The following is a 14,902-nucleotide window of genomic DNA, read 5'->3' as shown; positions in this document are numbered from 1 at the left end:
CTCCCCACAAATTATTTTCTTTGGGGACTAGCGAGCTCTCGACTATACGCCTTACCAATATAATTGGGGATATGCTTGGGCCTTAATAGATGCCTTCCATTAAGGTGAAGACTCCTCGAGTTCTTACAAAGTTTTGTTTTACCTTGGTGGAAGATGTGACAACCAATGCAGCAATCTCTCTGTATCATCTGTCAAAGCATAATCTTCAATGCGGAAGCACACTATTTGGTCCCCATCATTAGAATCCCTAATACGACAACTGTTTTTTTAGCGGCATCATGATGCACAATGAGAATCTCCCTTGGCCTCCGTTGCTTTTGCAGGCGCTACCTAAGAGAGGGCTACATAATTGAGCAGCATCACTAGACAACCATGGGGGGTATGACTTCCCATCAAGCAATTGCAGACAGGATCCATAACATTGGAACTTATCAGAGACCCGCACATGGTCTATATGCATTCAACAGCGTATTCTCATACATTTGTGGTAGCTTGGCCTCCTTTTATATGCGCCCCCCGCCCCTCCTCCCAAATTGCTTTCACAGCAAGTTTCTATAATAGCACAAACAGAACCGTTTTTGAAGTTTACTATGTAGCTTGAAAACAGAAGTACAAGGAAGATGTAGTCACTGCATAAACTAACTCTTACCCACTAACGTAGCGTTACAAGGAAAGCAACTGTTCTTTTTTATGTCACAGGGCTCTGAACTTGTGTGTCCCAACTTTCCATTGAGAATGCAAGGCAGCATCTCAAAAGAGAAAACCCATAAACAAGTCACTGATCTAAGCTCATTACATCTCCAGTATGTCACACAGTTTGTCGGTGATACGAGTATCAGAAGGGTTTCACGTAAATTGACACCAGAATACAGCTGAGTCCATCCCGTGACCAGAAAATTGATCTGAACCTCATCTCTTGCTCCTCAAACCATGCATCTGAAGCACTTTGGAGAGCTACAAAAACTAGGCAGTCGTAAAACGATCAATTACTCGTTGCCCACAACCTTTCACACAAGTGGACCTGAATGGTCTTTGCCTTAGCCCATCATTCTGCCATGGCTGCACTACCATTGGCTTCTGGAATTTCATTGAACATAAACTGATCCTGATAATCCATCAAGAATTGAGTCGACCTTTTCACATCCATGAAAAGCTCATAAACCCTGCTCACATCTTGTATATCTACCTCCTTGCCTTTCCGCTTCTGGCATGCTAGTGCAGCAGCCGTGATCAAGTGAATGGCATAGCGGAGTGACGTTTCGTGCCCTATCTTTGTCAGAAGCAACTTTGCATCTTCTGACATTTCAACATCCTCCTCTTCGCACCTAATTTCCAAAATTTGACGAATTTCATCCTCAGTGTAGGGTTGTGTGGATATTATAAGCAGCCTGTCTAAAAGATCAATAGGCATCCCGTGAGGGCCCCTGTAGTTTGTTCCACGAATCCTTGTGATGCCCCTATTTGTAGCAACGACCAGAATAGGTGCCATTTCATTCTCAAGAGCACGATTCAGAAAAGAGAAGCACTCAATGTCTAGCATATGCACTTCATCTATAAACAGCACTCCAGGTATAATCTCAGCTTTGCCCTCTTCCCTCCATTCAGCCACTTTGCTATCAATCTGCTCCCGCACTTCAGAACGAATTTCTCCAGTGTCACCTGTAAATAAAGCCAAAAAGCCCTGCGTCCTGCAACAAAAATTATTGACAATCAATAGGAGCACAAATGAACCTTGAAAACTTTGCTAATAAAATGTATACAATAAACTCCAAAAATAAGGTAAATGTCAGGTGCAGCAGAGTAAGAGAATTAACAAGATCAGGCATCTTTCCTGTAACCTTGCGTTCATGTTGGTGGATTGTGTTATTGATTGTTATTTTCTGTTGATGAGATAATTTTTTTCTCAGAATGATTAGATAGAGAAATGTGTGTTAAAAGATATACACCTAGATGAATCCAGGATAAGCCCAGATTCGCCATTAAACACAAGTGCAGGGTATAGAGTCATGGTAGTCGAACTCCATGTCTCTCTTAAGTTCAAGAGTCAACAGTTTTTCAAGTTTCAAGCGTGTATATGCTGTTGATTCACCACCTCACCAGTGGCTTGCCGGCTACAGAGATATCAGAGCTTTAGGAGTCTTACCAAATGGCGAGCGAATATTTCCGAGCAAGGTAAAAACCGAGCAACTTTCCCCCAAACATAAAGCCATGCAAGGAAAGGTAAACACGCACACACACACAAAGCTCAAAAGGGTATAGTGAGAGAAAGAGATGAATATTACAATTGAGTGATTCTATAAGAGTGCTCATCATTATATGCTTGAGAGATGAGTCGTTATGTCTAAAAAGGAGAGAAAGAGAAAGAACAAGAGAGAGGGATAGTGTGGATTGAGAGAGCACAGATTGTGGAGACGGACACTATGTGGGTGGAAGGGAGAATGTGATCATGCTCCATATACGTACTCATTTCATTCAAATCTTTGATAAAGTCATGTCAGACAAAGACTAACCCTTTCTTCAATTACAAAGAGGTCCCTCAAAATAGAGAAAATTACTAAAAATATTCACAATAAAAGCACCATATAGCAAACATGATCGATGTATACTCTTAGTTTGCTCAAAGAAACATTAAAAAAACATGTTTATCTATATTTGCATTAATCACCATCAACTACATTATGTTTGTGATGTTGATCTTATGCATCATAATCAAGTGGCATACTCCACTAGGTGGAAATTTAACCTATTTTCATCCCCAATTTTTGTCTTTGCTACAACCTCATGTAAACGATGTGCCTTGAAGAGAAGACGGCCAGTTGCGTGCGTGAAAAGAGAGAGAGAGAGAGAGAGAGACAGAGAGAGGCGTACGTCATTTGCCTTGGCCTCATGATCCCAAGTATGTATGAAAGTAGAGATCAAATAAGCCCTATCTTTACAACTGATTTGATGAAAGGTACATCAAGACAGCAAGAGTAAGAAAATACAAGGCATATAATGAAGCAGGCTAGGTTTCTTCCACGAGTTGGATGAAACTCTTGCACCCCTAGAAGCCTATTTTAAAAATGCAAGGAGTGAGAGTCAGAGATGTTGCGAGTATTGCAAGGGTAGCGTAGCAACACATAGAGATACACTTAAGTTCAACTCTCCAATACCACAGTATCATTTAAAATCAGCATTTTTACAAAAACTATGTACTGAGTAGGTGCATAAGCACCTACCTGAATGTTGACCCAATTGTGTCCAAGGGGGCAACCTAGAGATTGGACGATGATTCCAGGCCTGAGGTTTGAGAGAGAGATTGGTATGAGGTTGTGAGGATGCTAGAGCTCCACCATTGGGTGATCTATTCCTTCATTCGCCTGTTGAAGGAAATAATGTCTATGTTGATCATGTGTGTCCATTTGTGTGTGGAGCGCTCGTATAGTGCTGCCAAGCCCTCGCAGAGCTCTCCAGAAACCTGCTGCCCACCAAGGAATACGAGCGTACTATTGTTTCCCACTGCCAAAAGCATTGTCAAGCCAACAAAACGTGAGTGAAGGTGGCTGGGCACGAATCCGAGCATGGACATGGAGTTGGAACAAGATAGTGACAACACTGACATGGAACTTGCATTGCTGGCCAAGCAGCTGCTGCATGGCACCAACCAGCAGTCCCGCCCACACTCCCTACCCGCCATCTTTGTGGGCGGCCAGCTCATAAACAGCCTGGACCGCACCATGGCCTGCCAATATGCAGATCTCGAGTGCTCTCATGTCACACAGTTTGCCCTCCACAGCAGAATATGATGTACCATAGTGGCAAAGCCAAGGTAGTTGAGAAGAAGACACTAATAGCAAATTGTCAACTTCTACGATGGCCATGCAAGCAGGTCACTGTCAAGAGAATCTGGACCACGAGGAAGTCCGCATTGTCTGGCTTGTATTCATGAACGGCAGAAGCAACTTCACCAACCGATTATTGCTGGATCAAAGGCTCATAGCGAGCGTGCATCTTGATCGATAATTATAAGCGTACTTTGGTATTTTACAAAGATCTAAAGACCTGGCCAATTTGCACCTCAGATTCGACTTTCACCATCCTTTGAAGAGCTTCCTGGGGCTATTTCTCACTAGAGGCTACTTGAGCATTCAAGAGGTAGGTGCCAAGTTTAGGAGCTACTTAGACGCATAGGGCTCTCGTAAAATGGTATAGACACTCCACCGTAGGGATGCACGGTGCCAATATATAGCAAATGGGAAGCTGTAACGCTTTAGGGAATCCTTACTTGTTTAGAGTCTCTCTCTCTCTCTCTCTCTCTCTCTCTCTCTCTCTCTCTCTCTCTCTCTGCCCCCCGCACCTGCCCCTGCCTGCAGCCCCGCGCGCCGCTGAGCCTCTCTCTGTGCTGCTCGCTGCCGCGCTGTGCTGCTGCCTGGCTTGCGCCCGGCCCCCCCGCCTCTGCCCTCGCGCCCGCCACCTTACACCCCCGCCTCTGCCCCGCGCGCCCGTCGTCCTGCACCCCCGCCGCCCTGCCCTGCTCGCGCGCTGCACGCTGCCCCCCAGCCTCTACGCGTAGCATGTCTCCCCCCCCTTTCCTACGTGTAGCATGTCTTCCCCCCCCCCCCCCCCCCACACCTCCCCCCCTTTTTTCTTTCATGCATAGGACATCCATCCTCTGCCCGTAGGACGTCTTTTTTTTTTTCTTTTTTCTTTTTTTTTTTTGACCCTGCCCCCGCCCCCACCACTTTTTAACTTTCGGGCCCCATAGGTCATTATGGCCTTTTGAGGACTTTAGTATAACATTTCATTTCATTTCTACCCCCCTCTCCTTCACTTTTGTTTTCGAGGCACGCGCGCGCGCACACACACAGCTGAACATATTGAGGGCACCGGGCCACACCACCTCGCGCTCCACCGCTCGTCGCGATCGCCGCGAGTGTGGGTGCACACATACATCCAGTGCCGCGGCCGCTACTAGAGTGGGTGCACACGCGCATCTAACCCCCTTGCGGACGGCGATCAAACATGAGGAAGACGAACGAAAAAGCCGACCCCCTAGAGGATGCCATTCGAAAATGCAAACGGAGACCATCAACAAGATGAACCGCAATCTCTGGGGCACAATAAACATTCTCGAAGGACGTGTGTTGATCCAAGAGAGTAAGATAAGCACGCTGGAAGACCGAGTGACGACCCAAGAGGAAGAGATCAAGTCACTCAAGAAAGAACTCGCCGAAGCCCGATCAAGAAACACACTGGAAGAGGGCGAACTAAAACCCTCAGTAATTGAAGAAATCAACACAATCAAGGAACAAGTACGGGCCATCAAAGAGGCAGAAGAACGGCACAAAGAAATGACGACTTCTTGGGTGGATGTTCTTACCAAAACCCAACAGAAGGCAGACGAAGCCGAGAAATGGATCAAGGTGGCCAAAAAAGGAAAAGACAAGGAGATAACGCCCACACGTCCACACCCAACAACATCATTAACCAGACACTAGAGAAGGAGCAGAGGAGAAGGGTGCGCGCTTTACATGTGAGAATTTGCGGTCTTAAAGACAAAGGCAATGTGGACGAAGAAGTAAAAGAACTCACAGCCTTGATGGGGATTCATGAGCCGACACACACAAGGGCATGGAGAGTGGGCAACATAAAGAAAAATGGAGGCAGTGGAGAAACCTCAAAAGAAAGAGCACTCATCCTCCGTTTTCCCTCCATGGAAGCAAAGAAGTCATTCTTGAAGAAAAGACCAACTCTTAAAGAGACTGGCATCTTTCTTGGGGACGATCTCACCCTCTCGCAGATCGCTCATATGCAGGAAGTAATGCCGGAGATTAGAGCGGCAAGGGAAAAGGCAAGATTGCTTTTTACCGAGACGGAAAAGTGGTAATACTTGAGCGACACTCCACATGACGGTGCGAGACTTATGCGACCACACTCAAAGTAGCTGCCTGGAACTGCAATGGATCTATGCGTCTTGATGTGGGTGCTTTTGAGGATAGCTTTACTGGAAGAGACATCATCTTCTACTCTGAGCACACCAGGCCCCTGAGCAATCCATGCCTCACATCAGTGGATATAGGTGGGAGACAGCCTACAGACAGGAGACACGCTCAGAGCACAGAGGGCGGGGCTCGGGAGGAGTGGCAGTGTTATTTAGAGAGGACCTGCAGCCATTGATACATATAGCCCGCACGGACGAGCAGGCTAGGTACATGTGGGTGAGACTGAAAGCAAAGACAGGCAGATACCTCTATCTAGCTATTTGTTACTTTCCCCCGAGTACATCAGTGTATGCACCACCCGAAGGACAGTCCCCTTTCTCTATTTTGGATGATGACATATGGGAGTTCTCTAGGGACGGTGACATTATCATCCTCGGGGACTTCAATGCTAGGACTGCCCATCACCAGGCAGTGTTTTATGATACTTCAGAGGAGATGCTAAGAGAGATAGATGTGGCAGAGACGGGCCTTTCCAGACTATCACACGATATGGAATATACTGAGTATGGGCGACACCTAGTAGACATGGGCACTGCACATGGATTGGCCATCTTGAACGGCCTACAGAGATTTCCTGCTGCGAGAGGCTTTACATGCTTCCCACACAGACATGGAGCCAGCACGGTGGACTATGTCATGGCACAACCGAATCTCATCTCTAGTATCGAGGATCTCACAGTTGGGCCCAGATCGATCGGGGTGGCGGTGGATCATGCTCTGGTGTCAATGACCATCTCCTTCCATTTCAGTGCAGCACACAGGCCACGAGTAGCAGTCCCTACTCGCTACACATTCACAAGGGAGACGGACTCTGTATACATGGACGGAATCTACAGACGCCTATGCACTAAGCACTCAGGGTGACCTCTGGAGGAGCTAACTACTATACTGACACAGACATTACATGAGGCAGCAGCTGAAGCATACCCACACACCCAGCCTGAGCAGAGCCGCCGATTTGGAAGCATGCCTCAGAACAGCTGGTACAATGAGGAGTGCCGCCAGACTAGAGCCAGACTTCAGAGGGAGGTGCTGTTGGGGGACGTCACTCACAGACAGTCACAGATGGACTTCCGACGCTTGATACGGCGGAAGAAGAGGGCTTTTTTGGCTAGACTCGAGCAAGATCTATATCAGCGATTCTTGAGTCAAGACTCGCGTGAGGCGTGGCGGCTCATTCATGAGCAGTCCCCCCCCCCCCCCCCCCCGCTATTTCCTCCACAGAGACCTGGGGTCAGTACGCATTATCTCTGTACACAGTACTTGGACAGCCGCCCCTCCCCAACCCCCCCGACCCATGCCCACATACATGTGTCTTTTTCACTGCTGAGATGGTGAAGAAAGCCATTGACAGGATGAAGACTGGGAGAGCATATAATCATGAGGGCCTAGTAGCTGAGCATTTCATGCATGCCAAAGACCTACTAGCAGAGCTTCTAGCAGTTATGTTTAACCGTGCCATGTGTGAGGGCCTACCGGACACTTGGAGCCTATCTACAATCGTACCTATCTTCAAATCAGGAGACCCCATGGAGCCTGGGAATTATCGCACTATTATGATTGGGCACACACTGGCACGGTTGTATGCATCCATTCTTGAGCAACAGCTGAGAAGATGGGCAGAGAGGGAAGGAATGCGTGCAACTGGGCAGGCAGGATTCAGGAGAGGCTTCTCTACTTTTGACCATATCCTAACACTCAGGGCCATCATCGAGGAAGGCAGATCTCATGGGAGACGGATCTATTGTAGCTTTGTGGACTTCCGCAAAGCTTTCGACACGGTACCCAGAGCTAGACTGATGCGCAGATTACAGGAAATGGGAGTACCCACAACTCATTTGGGGGATCATGGCATTGTACACATCAGTAGTAGGGCATATACACACCCCGGAGGGACTTTCTACACCGGTTCACTCCACTATTGGGGTGAAGCAGGGCTGCCCGCTCTCTCCCACTCTTTTCGGTATGTATGTGGATGAGATTTCTGACTACATTGACAGCGATGGGGATAAAGGTGCTCAGTTGGCAGGGACATGGATTCCACTTTTGTTATTAGCTGATGACATAGTGTTGATCTCCGAATCCCCAGAGGGAATGCAACGTCAATTGGATGCTCTGCATACGTTTGCCCACGAAAGTGGTTTGTCTGTCAACCTGGGTAAAACTAAGGTTATGGTGTTTAATACCACCCCACAGTGGATCAGGAGGTCAGCACCTACACTCACATACGGCCAGGAGACTGTGGAGTACACAGACGCTTACACTTACCTTGGAGTGGTTTTTAGCGGACCTACATTCTCGCTCAGAAGAGCAGCAGAATCCAGACTTACTAGAGCCCACGCAGCATTGGGTAGATTGGAGAGGATGTGTTCGTCGCAGGTTCAGTTTCAGGAGCCCCGGACGAAGCTCTGGCTCTTTGACACCTTGGTGGCTTCAGCATTGCTCTATGGAACCAAGATATGGGGACCTTCACTGGATCACCACGGGAGGACGGGTCGCTCAGACGGATGGGGGAACATGGAGAAACCTCTCGTCTCTATGATCTCGCGGCTCATTAGAGCCAAGGCATCAGTACCACGGGCCATTATCCGAGCAGAGCTAGCGGTCCCCCCCCCCCCCCACTTGTGGTGGAGGCGCTCACCAGATCAGTCTCCTTTATAAACCGCACATGGACACTTCCTAGAGACAGATATGCTCGCATAGCACTTGAAGCCTCTCGACAGTTAGCCATACAAGGAGATACGACATGCTGGTATGGGGAGATGACATCATGGTTTCAGGCACATGGGTTCAGCATAGACCGGCTGCCACCATTCCATTACTCATTGGATGCACCATCTCTCACCCTTACACAGTCAGAGATCACCAAGCTCATACGCCAAGACCTGACCCAGCTAGACACCAGAAGGACATGGATACAACCAGCACAAGAATTGGGCACGAAGATGGCTTTTTACAAAGACCACCTTCTCCAGCTTACGGAAGATGGTTTTGTGGCGAGACCCAGATACATGGATACCCACTTGTCTCATGGGATACGATGTGCTATTGGCCAGTTACGCACATCTTCTCACCAGTTGCGGATTGAGACGGGGAGATACAGCGGAGTACCAACAGAGGACAGGACATGCCCGTTGTGTAACATGGAACCTGAGACAGAGCTACACTATACATGTCGCTACCCCGTCTACTACGAGATACGAGGCCGCTTCCATTGCTTGTTCAGAGAAGGTTTTGGACCACTCTCAAGAGTCATGGGATACGAAGATTAGAGATGTCTGGGTTTGTTCTTGCTCGAGCTGCGCAGACACAGAGATAGCCTGATGAATGGCGAGGCTAGACAGTCTCAAAGACGGATCACAGACTTCTTCAGAGCAGACATGGGACAGCCGCAAGAGCCACTCCCACAGCAGAGCTCGCCCTCGTCTCATACCAAAGGCACACTGATTGATCGAGCGATTGAACTAGGGAAATCCAGGCGCCCGCGTGACTGCGAAGAACTACACAACATTGACGGAGGCTACGACAGAAAATTCGGAGCACACTGGCCAGGCATGCACAACGTCCGGTCAGACTACTAACCATGGAGGAAATTGATGAGATTCGCCAACGACCGATGCTAGATCTCTTGTGATTCAGCTATCCCAACAAGCCGCCCATTTTTTGCTTGGTCTTTTGCTTGGTTCACATCGATCAACTTAGGACCCCATAGTATATATCTTTGTTTTGTACTGTTGTTAGGTTATTTTGTTACTCTGACTTTGTATCAGATCCACCACTTTGTAACTTTCGGGTCTCATAGGTCATTATGGCCTTTTGAAGACGTTAATATAACATTTCATTTCTCTCTCTCTCTCTCAGATTCTGACAGAGACGCTCCATCAGAGACATATCCCCACAGCCAGCCTACACGCAGACGATCCGGGAGCATTTTTCAGAATAGTTGGTATGATGAGGAGTGTAGAGAGACGAGGATCGTATTACAGAGAGAGGTGCTCATGGGTGGCTAGGCTATATGCATCAATTCTTGAGCATGAGTTGAGTGGATGGGCAGAGAGAGAGGGCATACGGGCAACAGGACAGGCAGGGTTCAGGAGAGGTTTCTCCACTCTTGACCAAATTTTGACACTCAGAGCCATTATTGAGGAGGGTAGACACCATGGCAGGAGTATTTATTATAGCTTTGTGGATTTCCGCAAAGCCTTTGATACAATGCCACGAGCCAGACTCGCAGATTGCAAAACATGGGGGTGCCCACAGAGCTGATTTGGGGGATCTTAGCTTTATATAGGACAGTGGTAGGGCGGGTCCGCACTACTCAAGGCATGTCCGACATGGTGAAGTGGGGTGAAGCAGGGTTGTCCCCTATCTCCAACTCTCTTTGGGATATATGTAGATGAGTTTTCAGATTATGTACAGACAGAGGGTGATAGAGGTGCTCAGCTTGAAGGGACATGAATTCCATTGCTATTATATGCTGATGATATTGTGCTGATCTCAGACTCTCCAAAGGGGATGCAACATCATTTGGATGCATTGCACGTATTTGCACAGGACAGTGGATTGTCTGTGAACCTTGGTAAGACCAAGGTAATGGTGTTTAACAATACGGCGCAGTGGGTAAGGAGGTTTGCCCCCACTTTTACGTATGGTCGAGAGAATGTGCAGTACGCAGATACATATACTTATCTTGGGGCGGTTTTCAGTGGTCCAGTATTTTCCCTGAGGCATGCAACAGATACGAGATTGACCAGAGCCTATGCAGCATTGGGGAGACTTGAGAGGGAGAGGATATGTGCGCAGGTTTAGTTCCAGAAACCTCGGACAAAGCTTTGGCTCTTTGACACTTTGGTCACTTTGGCCATGCAGTACGGAGTGGAGATATGGGGCCCCTCAGTTGATCATCATAGCAGAGCTGGCAGTACTGATGGATGGAGATGTATGGAGAGGCCCTTGGTGTCTCGGATGATTAGGGCCAAGGCCTCAATACCACATGACATTGTTAGGGCGGAGCTCGCTGCTCCTCCATTGGTAGGGGAGGCACTCACTTGATCAGTTTCATTTATGCATAGCACCTGGGCTCTCCCTAGAGACAGATATGCTCGATTAGCACTAGAGTCTTCACAACAGCTCGCGTTGCAGGGAGATAGATCATGTTGGTATGCAGAGTGGCATCTTGGTTTCAGTTACATGGCTTTAGTATAGATCGGCTGCCCCCATTTCAGTACTCTCTGGATGCACCCTCCATCTCCCTCATCAAGGCAGAGATTTAGTTGGATGCGAAGAGGACATGGATACAGCCTACACATGAGTTGGGTACGAAGATGGATTTCTATAGAGAGCATCTTCTCCAGCTTACGGAGGATGGTTTTGTGATCAGACGAGGATACATGGATATTCATCTATCCTACGGGATACGATGTGCTATTGGTCAGATACGCACATCCTCACATCAGCTAGAGATCGAGACAGGCAGATTTAGATTAGTACCCGCTCAGTCCAAGATTTGTCAATTGTGCCAGATAGAGCCTGAGACAGAGCTACATTACATATGTCACTGCCCAATGTACTATGAGATACGAGGCCGCTTTCACTGTCTATTCAGAGAGGGTTTTGTACCACTTTCTAGAGTTATGAGATACCAGGATCGAAGAGGGGGACAATGAGAGATCCAACGATAGCGGTAGATTACAGATTTCTTTCAGCCACAAACAGAGGAGTTCGAGCAGCCCCCACAACATAGCAGCACTAGAGGCATACAGCTTGATCGTGCGATAAGCATAGTAACAGGGAATGGCCGTTTTCAGGTCTCCGTTCCCCGTTCCGATTCCAAGTTCCCGTTCCGAATCCCTGTTCCGTGTTTCAAACGTGAGTACTCGTAACAGGGAATGGCATTTTTTCCGCGTTCCCGTTCCGGTTTCCCGTTCCTGGTAACTATGGCGATAAGAGTTGGGGCAGTCCCGTCGCCCACGAATGAGGGGGCCCTCTCGACATTGACGCAGATTGCGACAAAGGATCCATACCATACCAACGCGACATAGGAGCCGACAAAGTGCTTACCTTGGAGGACATTAACCTCTATAGCGTTTTGGATACCGATGTATATGTACATGATGCCTCTACTGTTAGAGAGCTCCATTGTATCAACTCACCCCTTTGTATTCCCTTTGTATCAGTTTTCACCCCACCCCTACCCACTATTTTCTTTTCAATTCTTTGTACTTTTTGTACCCATACCTAGTATTAGATTCACCACATGTAACCGTTTGGTCTCATAGGTCATTTTGGCCTTTTGAAGACGTTAATATTACATTTCATTTCATTTCATCTCTCTCTCTCTCTCTCTCTCTCTCTCTCTCTCTCTCTCTCTCTCTCTCTCTCTCTCTTTTTTTTTTTTGGGAAAAATCAGGGCTGTATATTACTGAGTACAATATAATCCCCAGCGGATGCCAAAATAGCCTATCACGTGGGGTGTACAAGTTGAATGTAAGGGTGAGAGCCACTATAGTGACAACTCGACTAGAACAATCTCATGGTGGTCTGTGTGATGAGTGGAGGAGAAACCACCGAGGGGGGACATAATGCCATGTAATCTGGCCACCTGTAAGTGTGAAGAAGAGTGGAGATCAGGCCCAACGCCGAAGGAAGGCAAACCGACGAGCCTCGGCTGCTCGAGATGTACCTGAGGAAGAATCCCACTGCCAAATCAGGGTGTGAATGATGTCCAGCCAAATGGCAGTGAGGGTATCCTGAAGGAGCTCTGGAGCCGCACTGAGAATGTGAAGACAACGAGCTCTCCAAACATTCCATAGTGTAATGCTAGTGATGACTGAAAAAACTTCATCACGTGTCTGAGGATCCCCCTGCCAAGCAATCTGTGGTAACATAGCCAAAGTCCCTCGCCGATAACCAGTCGAGGTAAGCATAAGAGCTGGATCTGTGTCTGAGCCCTTGTAGAAAAGATGCGGTCCAGGCATCGGCATCAACCATGAGACAGATCCCCAAGTGAGAAATCCATGCTGAACACCAGCTCTGCTAAGTAAAAAGCAAACTGCTAGCCACACTACATGAGAATATGAGCATGACCAAAGACAGTGTAACAAACTTGGACACTCCAAGTCAAGAATCAACCGCGACGGCACCAAATAACCACTTCAAAACAATTCACAGATCACAATAGATTTGCACTGGCCCGGCGGAGTTCCGTGCCTAGAGATATTGGTCCCAAAGACTGGCGCCCCTTTCGGTATTTCTTTTTGTATTAATCAATCATCAAAGTACAAGAGAGCGGTTAGCGTTTCACTCTCAGACTCTCCGTCTAGATGCTCTGAGAAGTGAGGCCCTCACCACTAATTTGAAGGTTACAAGGGATGCCCAAAGGCAGAGCCCCAAAAGCTTTAAAAATCAAAGCATCAGTTCTCTCTCTTAGAGAGAGTCTCTTTTTTTTTATTAAAAAAAAGCAAGTTCTGTCTCTTTTATGCAAAAAGCAACGCCCAAAAGCTGCCAGCGCAAATTGTGGCGCAATTTCCGGAAAATCCGTACAACCCTGCCACGTGGCACTGGCGCCAGAAATTAGGGTTTCAGCCAGCATTTAGGGTTTCCAGAAATTAGGGTTTGCTGCGAATTAGGGTTTCTGGCAGTTTTTAGGGTTTGCAAGAACTTTAGGGTTTCTGGCAGAAATTAGGGTTTCTGCTGTCCGCCACGTCATCACTTTGTGACATACCCCCCTCTTGAAAGCATTGTAATCGACCGCGATTACGCCTGCAAAACCGACAAAAGCCATAAACCGTCTTAGCAGACACTGACTGTTAGTTACCTACGTACTAGGAACACACATCTAGCACATGTACAAAATCGACAGTCACATCACACGACATCACAGGACATCACCAGACATCACAAGACATCACATGACATTCAACATTCATTCGGATCTTAGACCATGATTTATCGGCAATGTAGCTAGCAATCACATCTAGGTCCAATCAGGACCTCATCGGTGTCCGATTGACTAACCCCTATTGCAACCATGTCTATTCAACATCAATCAGACCAAAATGCTGCAGTCATTTCGTCTATGAGTTCTTGCACTCACGAGAAGTCAAGAACAAATCAGTATCATAATCAAGAATTCCATTTCATAAAGTCATCCAGCAGAATACTGTCAGCTCTCAGTATCCCTGAAGCTCAAAGAGACATCAATGACTTTAGTATCAAAATCGAGGCATCTGTTGACAAAGAAGTGGAGTAACTCCCCTCTTGTGCATCCCACTGCACCAGATCTTCGGCCAAGCTGAATTCTGGGTTCCATTTGGAGTAGACTATGCTAAACCAAAAGCATCGAGGTAAAGTTTCACAATCTGAGGAGTATCTGCTAGGTCCTCCTCCTCCATCCACTTCGCATCAAGTGCAGGATAATTCTTGAACTTAACCAAGAACCGCCTTCGGACTTTACCCTTATTCTTCGTATCCTTATGTGCCAAAATCTGTTCAGGAACAAGGATCTCGTTTTCTTCCACTTCGGGTTGCTCATCAGGCTCCCCATCATCAGGCACATCACCTTTAAAAGGTTTCAAGAGATTCACATGAAATGCATTGTGAATCCTCCAAGTATCTGGCAGTTTCAATCGGAAGGAGACTTCATTAATCTTTTCAGTAATCTGGAAAGGGCCGTAGTATCGCATACTAAGCTTTGGAAAAAGCCTCTCCTTTCCCTTGTTCTTTCGTAGGCGTGCGCCTTCTCAAAACGTAAGAGCACCCAATCATCCTCCTTCAATTTCATGTCGCGACGATGGCGATCCGTTGCCTTTTTCTGTCGTTCTTGAGACTTCTGCAAAGTCTCGCGAACCTTGGCAAAAGCCGTATCCAGATCTCGCGTATATTCATCCGCTTCAAAGATCTTATCTTTCGTGCTCAGGAAG

The 14,902-nt window shown here is 47.4% G+C and overlaps 1 protein-coding gene across 1 annotated transcript in view; it reads right to left on the bottom strand.

Moving 5' to 3' along the window:
• Nucleotides 1–623: 623 nt before the first annotated feature.
• The window catches only part of LOC147439882 (uncharacterized), a 53,349-nt gene continuing 39,070 nt past the window's right edge, over nucleotides 624–14,902 (bottom strand). The window contains exon 2 of the mRNA XM_086485603.1: nucleotides 624–1,688. Within this exon, the coding sequence (XP_086341729.1) occupies nucleotides 1,046–1,688 (643 nt within the window). The 3' untranslated portion in view covers nucleotides 624–1,045. The remainder of the gene's footprint in view (nucleotides 1,689–14,902) is intronic.

This window comes from Adiantum capillus-veneris, chromosome 16 (genome assembly GCF_014529385.1).
Source record: "Adiantum capillus-veneris isolate H3 chromosome 16, ASM1452938v2, whole genome shotgun sequence".
NCBI lineage: Eukaryota > Viridiplantae > Streptophyta > Polypodiopsida > Polypodiales > Pteridaceae > Adiantum > Adiantum capillus-veneris.
The sequence above is the reverse complement of the archived record's forward strand: the minus strand, read 5'-3'. Positions and strand labels throughout refer to the sequence as shown.